The sequence below is a fragment of the Vanacampus margaritifer genome, chromosome 13, assembly GCF_051991255.1.
Source record: "Vanacampus margaritifer isolate UIUO_Vmar chromosome 13, RoL_Vmar_1.0, whole genome shotgun sequence".
NCBI classification, from domain to species: domain Eukaryota; kingdom Metazoa; phylum Chordata; class Actinopteri; order Syngnathiformes; family Syngnathidae; genus Vanacampus; species Vanacampus margaritifer.
The window spans coordinates 943,244-957,500 of NC_135444.1; the positions used below are offsets into that span (position 1 = coordinate 943,244).

The window sequence follows — 14,257 nt, forward strand, 5'->3', positions numbered from 1 at the left end:
TAGCCTGTCTTCAAGCGTGGTCCCCAAACAATTTAAACATGCTGTGGTGCAACCCCTGCTGAAGAAACCCGGACTTGATCAAAGTGTGCTGTGTAATTCAAAACACATGCAACTTAACACCTTCTTGGATGAAAATAACATCTTGTAGGTTTTCAGGTTGTTCCAGGAAGTCTGGAACCCATGGGCATCACCAAACGCTGGGTTTCTTCCTTTGTGATGCTTTGCCAGGTCTTGACTGCAGCTGTCATGAGTTGTTGCATCTTTGAACATTTTTCTGCTTTAAATTTTGTCTTGAGCAAGCGAAATGCATGCTCGATTGGGCTGAGATCTGGTGATTGACTCAACCATTGCAGAATATTCCACTTCTTTGCTTTAAAAAAACTCCTGGGTTGCTTTTGCAGTATGTTTTGGATCATTATCCATCTGTACTGTGAAGCACCGTCCAATCAACTTTGCTGCATTTTGTAGAATCCTAACACTTCAGAATTCAACCAGCTGCTTCTGTCTTTTGCCACATCATCAAAAAACACAAGTGACCCAATGCCATTGAAAGCCATGCATGCCCATGCCATCACACTAACACCACCATGTTTTACAGAAGATGTGGTGTGCTGTGGAAGTTTTTATCATGAGCTGTTCCAATTCTTCTCCTAACTTTCTGCTTCCCATCATTCAGGCAGAGGTTGATCTTAGTCTCACCTGTCCAAAGAATGTTGTTCCAGAAGTGGGCTGGCTTCGTCAGGAAGTACCCATTGTGAACAGCTAAGGTGTTAATCTAATTAGAAGATGTTTCAGTCATAAATGGTCAAATAAAAAGGCTACCGTAAAGATGTTTTAAGGCATCTGTTGCATATAGCTGACATTAGGGCGTTGGTCTGTTACTGTAAATTCATAAAGCACTGTAGACTCCAAACTATGCAAACAAAAATGCAAATCCAATATTGTTATACTCTGTTGCAGGTTGTTCCTACCAAGATGATCAACGATTTGCTTCAGGTCTGCTTTAAAGGAAGTTTTGAGAAACTAGAGTTTGCAGTCAGGGTAGGTTATCTAATGTGACTTAAGTCTCACAAGCCCTCACTTCACGTTGTCTTACGTCAAATCTTTTCTTTGTCAGAGCATGGTGGATGAAGGCTACGCAGCCACACAGATCCTGAGTCAACTTCATGACTGTATCATTGAGCTGGACTTGAGTGACAAGCACAAGTCTGTCATCACTGAAAAAATAGCGGTAGGATACCTGATATATAAACGATATCAGCCGTGTCTCCAATTTACTTAAAAGTGTTTAGTTTGCTGATGACACTACTCTCTACTGTTCTGGAGAAAATCTGAAACAGCTTCTTATTACTATGGAAAATAAATTAAAAGTATTTAAAAAAAAAAATGTGTTTGACATTAACAAATTATCGCTAAACTTAAACAAAAGAAAGTTCATAGTGTTTGGCATGAGATAAGTCAAGCACCAAGTCACAATTAGAGTAAATTCTCCTAAAATCAAAAGTATGAACATACATTTCTTGGTGTTATTGATGAAAGATTACGCTGCAAATCCCACATAGATAATGTTTTGAATAAGGTGCCATTATATACATTATATTGTTAATTATTGCTACCATATCTGACCTGTTGTGTCAACACAAACACAATGAAATGTTATGATCTAGTCGAGTTTAAAATTGCTCAAAGAATGTACAAATGTAGCTTATGATCCACAATGCTGTTGGCATATCTATGCACATATAAGTGGAGTTGTTTATATGTGCAAGTTTATATGTTGGTTTTTCCTATAAGCGGTAGGGCTATACGTTTTTTTTTTTTTTTTTGAACATGTAAACTGTTTAATGATGACATACATGATATGTATGTTAAACATTTCTTTTCTTTTAAATCCTTTTATTTTGAATCACAATATTTCTGGTTGTTGTTTATTTGTTTAATAAACGGAAACAAAACATGTAGCCACAGCAGCAGCATTTGGTGAAATAATTTTGCTTTTTATCAGCAGCATCTTCAGATGTCCCACAGATTCAAGTCAGTCGGACAAAACTGTGAGAGGAGTGCTTAAAATGTGACCCCTATAATAGGCCTAAAAAGGGGGCAAAATTTGAAAGTAATTCCAAAATGGCTGACTTCTTGTTAGGTTAAACATTTTAAGAGGCTTTTTTGTAGGTCTTGGTCTGTTTCATATGGCTCGAACCTTTCGTAGATCAAAGTGAAGTGTACAACCGGGGCTGCTTATTTGAAAATATGTAGGTGGGTTAGTGAGCCATTTTTTTAAAATCTTGCAATAAACTATAAAATATTATTTTGTCAGGCCTGATATGAGTGCAAAGTTTCATGAGTTTTTGTCTATGTTAACACTCAAAAAAAATCAGCAGTGCATTTACATGGCAACAGACTTCCACAACCATTAAGCATTTTGTCATTCGTGACGAAGGAAATATTAAAGGCAAACTTCGATGCCCCACCCCCTTCATATAGTATTTCGAAAACTCAAGATCGCCCCCAAAGGTTTGTTGTCCCTGGTCTTGAGATGATATAAGACAAGTTTGAAGTCAATCGAGTGAAAACTGTTTGCAAAGGAGGAAAGAGTAAAACCACAGTAAATGTGCTATGAATATAAAAATGAGCCAAAATTGGACATTCTAAAATTCATAGTTCACTTCCTGTACATTTTAGGAAAGGTCTTCCACTGACTTTTTGTGCGTCTTGGGGTGCTACACGTGCCTGCCGATTTTCAGATCCCTCGGTCAAACGTGCCGGGATTGGTTTATATTTTTCCATGCTAGGGGGCGATATAGAGCCATGTTGTAATGGCAACTTAAAATTTTTCGCTGGCCTCGAAGAGTAGGCAAAGTTTGTTGAGTTTTTGTACATGTTTAGGTAACCAAAAATGCAATTGTTTGCAGATAATAATAATTAGAGCTGCAAGGAGTTATTAAGGGCCCTTGCAGCCCGGGGGCCATTTTAGAGTACTTGCACGTCAGGGTACTGGCACATGGGATATTAAAAGTTATTGAAAATGGAACAATAAACTACATATGTATTTTTTTGTTTTGTGTCTGACTTGTTTATTCAAAATATCATGAGCTTTCACGCATGCTTAGACCACCCAAATCGGTTGTGCTGTGCTGCTGAGTTGTGCGATACTTGAGATCGATACCAAGTAAATACTGGTGCCAGTATCACCAATACAAGGGATGGGTACCCGAAGACGGTATTTTTGTGGTATGGAGCGATTTGGGTCGGTACTTCCGAGCACCGATTCACATAAAAATTTATTGTACCATGTTTCGGTTCCGAAGCGCGTCTTTGTATATACAGAACATCAGCGTGAATTGGGTTGTGTTGGTTGGAATCAAATTGTTAACCTCAATTTGGGTAAATCAAATTAAAAAACTATTCCATTGTAGCTCCTTCATACAAAGACTGATTTACATGTTACTCGTCTGTTTACTCAATAAATTAACCAAACAGACGTGGCGCTCCTAGAGGCGACAGAGAAATCCAGGCAGTTCCTTGAGTCGTATACATTGCTCATTGAGCGATCCTAGTGTACGCTACAAGGGTATAGGAAGTCAATTATTTGGGTTGCATTATCAACTGTTCCTTTTGTTTGGTCCATTTTAGGTCGTGGACAAATGCCTGTCTGATGGTGCAGATGAATACCTGCAGCTGCTGAGTCTGTGTTCAATAATCTCTGCCGCAAGCGTGCCTGATCAACTGAAAGACTAACACTACCAAGCAGAATCTTTGAATATTCACCCATGCAAGACCAAACAACTGCCAAATCCCATTCGGCTATTCAGTGTTTGGAGGAGGCAGTTTATACAGTGACCCCCGTCTTCTCTAGATTTTTTTTGATTTGTGACAAAAAATAAAGGTAAGCGAAATAGTTCATTCAAGGGTTAAATTGTCACTATCTAAAAACTATTAATTCTACCGACAATGCTTTAGCTACAGTATACTTTAAGAGTTGAAATGGGTTGAAAAAAAAGTCAAAAGTCTGTATTGCTATGTCAAAACATTAAACTTTTTCTAAATTTTGACAATGTCTGCATAAAGTTTTCACCTAATCTAATTCTTTACTATTCTTCGTATTATAGTAAATAGCAGTAGCACCCAAACTGCCGCTTGCACTTAAGCTACTGTAACGTTAGTGCTCTATAGCCCTGTGCATAGAAATCACTACCTCTTCACCATCTGCATGGTGCTGAATCTTTTTTTTGTACCTGTTTTTTAATAGTTAAAACGCATTTTCAGCTCCTGATTGTACATTTGGGGTGAATCTGTCATAATCTTCAAAATGAACATGTGCACAATGAAATGCATGCTAGAATCATATTCAGGATACTAAAATATACTATATACAGCAAGAATTGTGAGTCCACAATGTTTGGTTTGGGTGTGAAAGCCAAGATTATTTTTTTATGACTTAAGGGTCCGTGCTATGCCCTTCTACTGTTAAGTATCGGCATATATATGATTATATTTGACCGTCTCTGGCAAAAGAGTCAAAATTTTGATATATTTTCTAATTCTGCACTTAGTTCCCTTTAAAATGATACATAATACATGGACGTACCTCAAAAACTGACAAATTTACAGCAATTTTAATGTTGGCAGGTTGAAATCCCTAGTTTTGAGAAAAGGTTTAAAGTTTGGGTACTTGCATCAAGTACCTTAGGAAAAAGATATTACCTCACCATATCCAAAGTCCGGCCCGCGGGCCAAATGCGGCCCATGGTCAAATTTTATCCAGCCCGCAGTCACTATCTTAAAATTAATAATGTGTGGCCCTAGCCCTGTTGTCCAGCGTATAAATTACTTGTTAAATGCTATTTCACATTTACCCACAAGAGATTAGCAGCACTCTATCCAGCTCCATGACCCAGTGTGACCATCTTGTAAAACCTCACCGATTCTGCACATTCTCGTGCTTCTTTATCGTGCATGGATGAGGTACTGACAGCTAACCCTTTGCAATGTAAATATGTTGGAAAAACGGCATCTTAAATAACATGACATTTTAATCAAGCCGATTGTCAACTGAGTAAAGTGTGTTTTGTTTGGGCTTGTTTTCATCACATCATATCACGCCCCCAAACACACTGTTGCTTTGTGATAGGTCAACAACACTAGTGGTGCGGCATGGAGCAAATCAGCAAGCTAGGCGCCAATTCAAGGAGAGGTGGAAATTGGACTGAGTTCAAAAGAGTTCAAACAAGAGCCGCATGCGTACACGACCGACTCACTTTCACTCACATTTAATTGCCAGTTGTGTCCTGTTTCAAATGAAACCAAAGACATGTTTAAGAATCTTGAAATGTAAATAAAAGTCAAATATGAAAGGCAGACTGGTTGACTAAAATTTGTTTAGATGTAATTGACATTCTTTTTTACATGGAAAACCAGACTAAACTAAATGGTCTGCCCCCACATTTTCATCTCACCAAATCCGTCTCACTTTGCAAAAAGTTTGGACACCATTATATTAACTCATTCACTGCCTTTGACAAGTATAATTGTCAATTAATGTTTTTTTTCTCTACGGGGCTAGATAGGGGAGAATCAGATTTATGCTCCACCGTAAATGTCAAACTTGGAAATAGCTTGATGCACAGCCACCTAGATGACATCATAGCCCCATTTTATATGAAATAAACAGTTTGAGTGTCCATGGGAGTAATCGCTGCATTTTGTGCAACCTACATTTTTCTATAATCGATATATATTATAAAAGAACGGGACAAGACAGAAAGGAAAGTCTATTCTGTCATTTGGCAGATTTGGTTTATATATAATTATTATTGAACATAAGGGGTACTGAACATTTTCCAAAAATGACTAGCATTGAAATTAACCTGAAATTTTCAGGAACTTTTTAAAATATCAGAGGAAAGTTAGTTCCAATCGCAGGTAAGGCCTTATTTGAACCCTTTAAAAGTTGTGGAAGTTTGACCTCTCAACAGATTAAATCAGCCTCAACTTTGAATACTGTATATTAAGTTTACAATTCTTCTTCTGAGGCATCATCAGCCAAAGTTGGGTTATTTCATATTTGCTCCTTGTGGTATTTTCTTGCTTAAATTAGGTCATATTACCACAGTGGGAAATTTGATTTAATAATTTTGTGTCAATTAAAAGATTATTTTCCAAGTAAGTTTATTAATACCATAATGAATGTTATATCTCAAATGCTTTCAGTCACATAAAGAACATGAAAATGTTTTGATGGTTCAACAGAACGTAATACATAAGGAACACAATACTGTATTTAAATTTTTTGAGTGTACTCAATTTTAATTAGGCAAGGTTAGAAAAATAAGACTTTAACATCACAATCAAACACAAATAAAGAGTACAGTTAAGTACAGTCAATGTTACCGCCGTCTTTATCATAGTATCATCCCAATCATCTGCAGTTTGCTAGTCAAAATCTCCTTCCTCCTGCCAATACTGGGCATCAGTGTGGAACAAACAGTAAGCCACCTTTTTCCCATTTCAACTCAATTTCTTCTTCAAATAGCCCTTTTTGCGTCACTCTTGGTTCGTCACATCATCATGCAGTGCTTCATGACCCTACCACTCCTCGCAGCAGTCATCATCATCTGCATTTGACTGCACGTCCTCCTCTATTTGTGGCTCATCATTCTCATTTGTCTTGCAGCGGTCATCCAGCTGCCTCGCCGCCAACATTCGAGCGGCTAAAGTGCTGATATCTCATGGCCAGCAGCTGTTAAAACCTCTCCTCTGTGGCCGGTAGCATGCAAGTGTCGTGGTACTGGAAAGGAACGTTGCCATAGCGACAATTGGAGCCAGTGGATGAGGCGGGGAGGCAGCCGGCAAGACTGGATGAGCCGTAGGAAGACTTTGACTGACGTGCCCATATTGCCATTCTGCATCAGAGCGGATGTATTGAGTTCAGATAAGGTTTTGAGGTTTGACAGGGTGAAGTGTTCTGTTTGGGACATACGGTGTCCCTGCTCAAACCTCGTCTTGTAAAGGAACTGATTGTCATCAGTGTGTTGTGAAACCTTCACTCTTTTAATAACACATCTTCTGGACAGCCAGTTGCCCTTGGATTCGATCCAGTGGTTCCCTGCGTACGTCCTGATGAATCTGTTGGCGTGTTCCTTGTGAACGGATATGACACAACAGCAAGTTTTGGCTGCCTGCTTCGTCTTTTCATCGCAGTTGTCATTAGCCGCTGCGGGTGCTACCGGATGACTTATTGCCGTCCTCTTCAATGTCCCCGCACGTTTGAGGCTCCCGGTGCACCTCTGGCCAGTGTCGGTAATGAAAACAAACAAATCCGCCGCTCTCTATGAACTGACTGAAATAATTCCGGATCTCCACTGAAATAAGCGGGGATGTTGCTTATAACTAAAAAGACGCATTGAAAGTCTGCCATGTTTTCTTTTGTCAACATTTTTATTTTATTTTTTTAACACAACAATACTGTATGGACTCAATGCACAAAGAGCTGTGACGTATTTTCGGGAAAATCTCACAAGGCATCGCCTCTGTTTGCATAGATTATCGATGTTTCTGGCCTTTTGACTTTTCATGTGCCTGTATGTTATTGCTATGCCGCCATTATAGATACAAAAAATATATATATATTTATGAGTCATTATTCTTGCATCGCTGACGGCACTGTCGGATATTCATAGCAACCACTTTTCAGCAGAGGCATAAAAAGAAATGTCACCATGGGTTGGCCTATAAAAAAAATGTAACAGTAGATACTAGAGGCATTACATCTGCTTGATATATTATACAAATATTGACGAGGCAGAGATTGTCGGATCCTGTCGGCGAAGAGACTACAGGCCAGAGTTGTTGTACGTTTATTGAACATAAACACATTACAAAATATGTTCAAGTTAAAATAAAAATTTGAAGAAAGAAAATAATTAGTCATAATTAACATGTTCAAAAGGAGTAGGAAGAAGCACAATAACTTATCTACTTCTACTCTCTATCAAATATATTATGTTAATGTACTAATAAATTGTTTTTTTCTAATATCCTATTATTAAACTTAAAAAAAAAAAATAAATAAAAACTAGAGCTGCAAGCAGCTATATAGGGCTCTCGCAACCCTGGCCACGTTGGGGTACTGGCATGTTGGGGTAGTGACAAGAACCCTCTAAAACAGAAATGTTTTTCCCAGTGCTTGTGTGGGCATAATATCATGCGCATTCATTATTAAAAGGCCTAAAATGTTGCACAATTCCCAAAATAAAATCAACATGGCGAACTTCCTGTTAGGTTTCACATATGGCTTGACTTTTTTTGTAGGTCTTAGGCTGATAGATATGCCTCTCATTTCTCACAAGTGTAGGTGAAACATACAACCTGGAATGTTTTATTAAAGATTTGTGGAGGACTCTATTGAGCCATTTATTGGCGCGGTATGGCTCAGTGGTAGAGTGGTCGTCTCCCATCCGTAAGGTTGTGGGTTCGATCCTCACCCCTTGTGACCATGTTGAAATGTCCTTGAGCAAGACACTGAACCGCGATTTGCTCCTAGTGGACCTGGCAGCACATTGCATGGGAGCAGCCAACCACTGGTGTGTGAATGGGTGAATGTGAGGCTTCACTTGTAAAGTGCTTTAGGCACCATGTGATGTAGTTAAAAGCAGTCCATTTACCATTTATTGAAAATTGCACACAAGAAATCTATAAAATATAGATTTTCATGACAGATCTGATGTGTGTGCAAAGTTTCACGAGTTTTCGCCCATCATTAGGGCCTCAAAAAAAGCATATTTTTTCTTTACATCAATGAGTCACCACGGCAACAGCGTGCAACAAACTAAAAAGCTTTCGATAACTTTTCATCTTTAACATCTTAACATTAACTAATTTGCTCCCCAAAACGTATGAATATGTTCTATTTTAAATGTTTTAAGTGTCCCAAAGACGTATTTATATGTTTTGTATTTTATATTTTATGCTAGAGCATACAGGCTTTGAAACGGTTGAAGCAATGGTAGTTGAAAAAAAAAAAACGGCTAGCAGGTGGCAGCAGAGTAGAAGAGATCAACCAGGGCCATGTTGAAAACAAGCTGATTTACCCACAGTTCTAAGCAGATTTGTGAATAATGCCGAAACTGAGCTATATTCTAATTCTAATGCTAATGGCTGCGAAACGGAAACAGATAGAAATATACTTTTTTCCTTTATGAAAGAGACCGTAATCTTTTTTTTAATAGAAATAGAACACTATATTCTGTGGGCCTTGCAAAAGCAGTCAAAATCCAGTAAAAAAGCCGGGAGCGAAGGGGATTGCTTAAGTGAAAATGGCTGGGAGTGAATGAGTTAAACACGCCAAGTTTGAAGACGATCAGATAAATTATGTAGGAAGAGTTCGTTTAAAATATGGCTCCATAAAAGGGCCAAAAAAATGGAGACAAATTCCAAAGTAAATCAAGATGGCGGACTTCCTGTTAGGTTTAACATATGGCTCCAAAATACATTTTTGTACGTCGTTGGCTGTTACATAAGCCTCCAAATTTTCTTGCCTCTACGTGAATCATACAACTGAGAATGCTTCGTTAAGAGGGATTTTTTTTTCTATGCAAATAGTGCATGCCACGGCGACAATGTGCAACGAAATAAAATGCTTTCAATAAGGGTTAGGAATAATATGAAATTGTGAATTTGGTTACGTAATGTAAAACAATATCAGTGTTACTGTTTTATTAGCCTTGGCGGTAGCCTGCTAGCTGTTGTTTCTCGCATTCCAGTAAAGATTTTTCATCTGTGTGAAAACTTCTGTGTATGTGATGGCCTATAATTTGCAATATTTTGCAACATGAGCAACTGGAATTATTTCATATTTTGAATTGCCACAAAACCAATGGCTGAGATTTGGTCCCTCATAGTGTTGTCACTAACGCGTTACTAAGTAACGCGTTATTGTAATCTGATTACTTTCTTTCAATAACAAGCAATCAAATGCGTTCATTATTCCAAACCAGTAATCTGATTAAAGTTACTTTTATAAGTGGCTGTGCGTTACTATTTAACAATATATGTATGTAGAATACAGAATTTTGTTGTCTATTTAGAAGAGAATTTCGAAGAGAATATGTTTCTCTTGCATTTAGGAGTAACGTCACATCGCATGCCACATTTTCTCAGCGGAAGACGCAACGCCGTGTCACGTGTACCTACGTGTGAGCGCTTGGGAGTCTGGCCAAAACAATAGACCCCAACTGGCGAACCTTTCATACGGACCTCCAAGAATATGTACAGGGCGGGAAATATATTCAGTTTTACCGATAGGCGATTTTTGAATAGGCGCGCGCGCGCTATGCCTGAGCCCTGTAAGCTCTCAATTTGTCTTTCAGGGTACACGCATTCTCACAACAAACGTGATGAAGTATGGCGTCGTCAAAAGTCATAAAAGCAGACACTGAAAAGTGAATGGACTGAGGCGTATGCTTTAATTTTACCGGCATCGAGGGCTACGAGCCCCGTTTATCTGCCTACGAGTGCTCACTACGCGTGCAGTGGATTTTGGACGCAACACAAAAAACCTTTTACTGACTCCGGAATGGTTGCGGAATGTTTGGAAGCAATGGCAGACAGGCTATTTGAAGAGAAAGGCAAGCAACTGAAGAACGACAACAATGAGCAGCGCTGCTCTCAGAGGATGTGTGTACCCTGACACGCCATCAAAGTACGCGGTGCACTGCGTTAGCTACGGATGAATCATCAATCAACTGATGTATGTGACAATCCTCAGCTTTTGATGTATGTCCGATTCTATCACGAGGAGACTAAAACATTTATTGAGGACATTTTGGGTATCACAGCTTTGACAACACACAGAGGAGAGGACATATATTTGGCTATAAAGGAAGAAAGAAAGAAAAAGAAAGGCTGAAAGAGAAAGGAAATAATGTGAAAATTGTTGTATTCATAACTAGAGATGGGGACTCTTCCTTGAAAGATTTAACAATTAAATATTTGCATAAAAAAGAAATTAATGAACGAAATATTTGAACAAAAGACTAAAAATAAATAGAATTATTTAAGAAATTGAATTTTTTGGTCAATTAATTGACATGTTTACAAATGAATAAAAAAGCAGAAAGTACAAATTATGGCGGTTGGGTGTTTTTCATGTCCGGACCCCGGTCAATTGGGCTGATCGGGTTAGTGGACCTCTTGCCAATTTAGTTGGGGACCCCTGCAATAAAGACTATGACGCAAAAAAATGGAATAAGCAGGAGGAGCTCCACAAACGGGTGCATTTGCCATTACTTCGCATTTTTGTCCAGCAAAGATGACAAAAACCTCAACCTCTTACAGCATAAATGTAAATGTAATAGTTACAGTTTGTAACCAGACAGCAGGACTAACTTTTTATACACCAATTTCTGTATTTATATATACATATATGTATATAACCAGAGAAACAGAAACAAGTTCCTGTTTCAAGTTTATGCACTTTATAAGTATTATTTAAGTAATCGGTTGACATTTTTATGTTGAGGCAGCACACATTACTTTTTCAAGTAATCTGTGACAACACTGGTCACTGCAAGTGTGCAGTGGAGTCTCACAGTTTCACTGAACCCGCTCCCATTGATTTTTACCTGCTGCAGTAAAAAAGAAACATAGGCCAGGCTAGGCAGAGCAGGGCCAGGCTGTTCTAGAACCTGTAATTGAAAAGCAGTTTCATCCGAGCTAAATTGGGAACCCTCTGCTTAACAGTCGAGCCTAGAGTGAAAAAAATATACCTACAGTATATGTCAGTTACACTTTCGCTTTTGCTATCCACACTAAGCATTTCTACTCCAGCAGCCATATTTAAAGTTTATTAATATAAGCAAGAATCAAAAAGATAAACAAGCATGGATGAATAATATGACAAACAGGAGGAAAATACAACCTTGAAATTGTGTACACACACACACACTAAAACAGCATATTCCTTTTTCAGTCCGATTTGAGGGCATAGAGAATGTCATCTTGACTAACATTAAGGCGGACACGCTGCAGGACACCCAAGCGACTTGTCTCCAGCAGTAACAACCTGCAGGCTCCCAGGCGCTGACAGACTGCAAGACCCTCTGATACACTGATAGAGTGCAGACCCTCCAACCGACACAGAGCCTGGTGCTGTATGAACACCTGGGGGATATAAAGAAGAGTTGCAACTGTTAATACGTATGTTTTTTTTCCTTAGGTAAAATTGTCCTTCCTGTAAGGCAACATAGCTGTATTAACTAATTTGCTCTCAAAAACGTATAAAAACGTTCTATTTTAAATATTGCCATGGTCCCAAAGACCTATTTATATATTTTTTTGTTTTTTTATGCTAGAGCTAGAGCATAAATAAGGCTTTGATGCAGCCTCTGAACTGTAGAGAATGCTTGAAGCAATGGTAGTTATTACAAAAATGGCCAGCAGGTGACAGCAGAGTATAAGAGATCAACCAGGGCTATGTTGCAAAAAGCTATTTTCCCCAGTGTTTTAAAGCATAACTCAACACTTAATGAACTTTTTTTTGCTGATAAACTGTATAAACTGCTGTCTACAAATGTCCTGGTCATTATTTTTACATTTGAGTACATGTTTGTTTAAATCTCGATTTGGGGGCAAAAACAGTTCGTTTGGTGCCATCTTAAGGTTAAACACAATTTGCCTGTTTGTTCTCTCATTCCACAAGACGATACATACTACGTCACTTGCTCCGCATGACATAATCACCCCCGGCACCTACCGGCTCATTCTTGTACATGCCTCCTTAAACGGCTTCTTAGTGAGTTGCTGCTGTCAGTCACAGCCAGACCACGCCCAACCCTCTTCCCCTTTGCAACCCAACAGTTGTCCAGGCCATAGGTGTCAAACTCCAGTCCTCGAGGGCCAGAGGCCTGCAGGTTTTGGATGTTTCCCTTCTCCAACACAGCTGATATATGATCAGCTCATCAGCAAGCTCTGCATAAGCCTGATAATGGTAACCTGATAACCTGCTGATTGGAATCAGCTTGTGTTGGAAGAGGGAAACCTCCAAAACCTGCAGGACTGCGGCCCTCAAGGACCGGAGTTTGACACACATGCTCCAGGCAACACCCCCTTTGAGGACCGATTTTAAATCTTAGTGAGGGGTGAAGCAAGAGTCTGACTTCCTATTGAGTAATGCTTTAAACACATTTGTGAATAATGATGAAACTTAGGTATATTGTAATGCTAGTTGCTGCAAAACGTAAACAGATAGAAATATACTTTTTTCCCCCGGTGAAAGAAGAGACTAATCTTTCTTTTGGTAGGTTCCAAGTTTTCATAGCAATAGAACACTACTAGAACAATATTCTGTGGGCCTTGCAAAATCAGTCAAAATCCAGTAAAACAGCCAGGAGTGAAGGGGGTTGCTTCAGTAAAAATGGCTGAGAGTGAATCTTGGTGGCCAACTTTTCTTCCCCCTTAAAAACCCCAACAAAACTACTGATAAATAGGGGTATGGAAAATAATCGATATTAATGGATGCATCGATGCGCACATGCACGATGCGAGTGCGACAACTTATTCACTGGGTATCGATGTAATTGACGTGTGAAATCTAGATCCATCTTGATGCGTTGGCACCTATCGGTAAAATTCAATGCAAGCGCCGTTTTATTCATTGTAAACTTCATCCCATCTGCTGTTCCCCAAAATCCCAGGGCGCAGTGTGAATGCACTATACGGAAGCTGTGAGGCACCCACAGTACACTAGTAAATTATCATGGACGTGCGAGCGAACAGCCTTATAGTGTGGTGGAAAATGACGTCTTCAGACAGCTCGTGCACGTTTTGGAACCTAGGTATAAATTACCAGACAGGTCTGTCTTCACTGACAAACATTTCCGATCTGTACAGAGATTGTTGTGTCGCTGCACAAATAGTCGCACTTACAGTGGATGGGTGGACGTCTTGCGCCACTGACTCGTATATAACAGTGACGGCACACCACATTGACATGGAGTGGGAAATGCAAAACTTCGTTCTCCAGACCAGAGCTTTCTGGGAGTCCCACAACGGAGAAAATCTTGCAGAGTTACTGTTCGACGTTAGCCGCGAGTGGAAGATTGGTGAGAAGAAGCCAGGGTTAGTCTTGGATAATGCAACAAACATGATGCTGGCTGGGTCTGCTGCAGAAATTAAGCCGCATGCGCGGTGCCTAGCACACACAGTGAATTTGTCCTCGCAAAAAAATGGAAAGTAGACAAGGTGAAATTATCCTGTTGAA

General features: G+C 39.3%; 2 protein-coding genes and 1 pseudogene across 7 annotated transcripts in view; 1 reads left to right on the top strand and 2 right to left on the bottom strand.

Annotated features, from left to right (window-relative positions):
- The window catches only part of rfc4 (replication factor C (activator 1) 4), a 42,254-nt gene extending 32,468 nt beyond the window's left edge, over positions 1 to 9,786 (top strand). For 2 of the 4 annotated variants that reach the window (XM_077583198.1, XM_077583197.1), the window contains exons 9-11: positions 961 to 1,041; positions 1,118 to 1,231; positions 3,634 to 4,055. In XM_077583198.1, coding sequence (XP_077439324.1) covers positions 961 to 1,041; positions 1,118 to 1,231; positions 3,634 to 3,738 — 300 coding nt within the window. In that variant the 3' untranslated portion in view covers positions 3,739 to 4,055. Of the gene's footprint in view, positions 1 to 960; positions 1,042 to 1,117; positions 1,232 to 3,633; positions 4,056 to 5,131; positions 6,647 to 6,673 lie in introns of those variants that run through there. The other 2 variants (XR_013296352.1, XR_013296351.1) reach the window with 2 other exon arrangements.
- On the bottom strand, positions 6,371 to 7,678 carry LOC144062760 (G patch domain-containing protein 3 pseudogene; annotated as a pseudogene).
- Positions 9,787 to 11,829: 2,043 nt separating the features above from the next.
- The window catches only part of orc1 (origin recognition complex, subunit 1), an 87,841-nt gene continuing 85,413 nt past the window's right edge, over positions 11,830 to 14,257 (bottom strand). For all 3 annotated transcript variants that reach the window (XM_077583195.1, XM_077583194.1, XM_077583196.1), the window contains one exon: positions 11,830 to 12,159. In XM_077583195.1, coding sequence (XP_077439321.1) covers positions 11,965 to 12,159 — 195 coding nt within the window. In that variant the 3' untranslated portion in view covers positions 11,830 to 11,964. The remainder of the gene's footprint in view (positions 12,160 to 14,257) is intronic.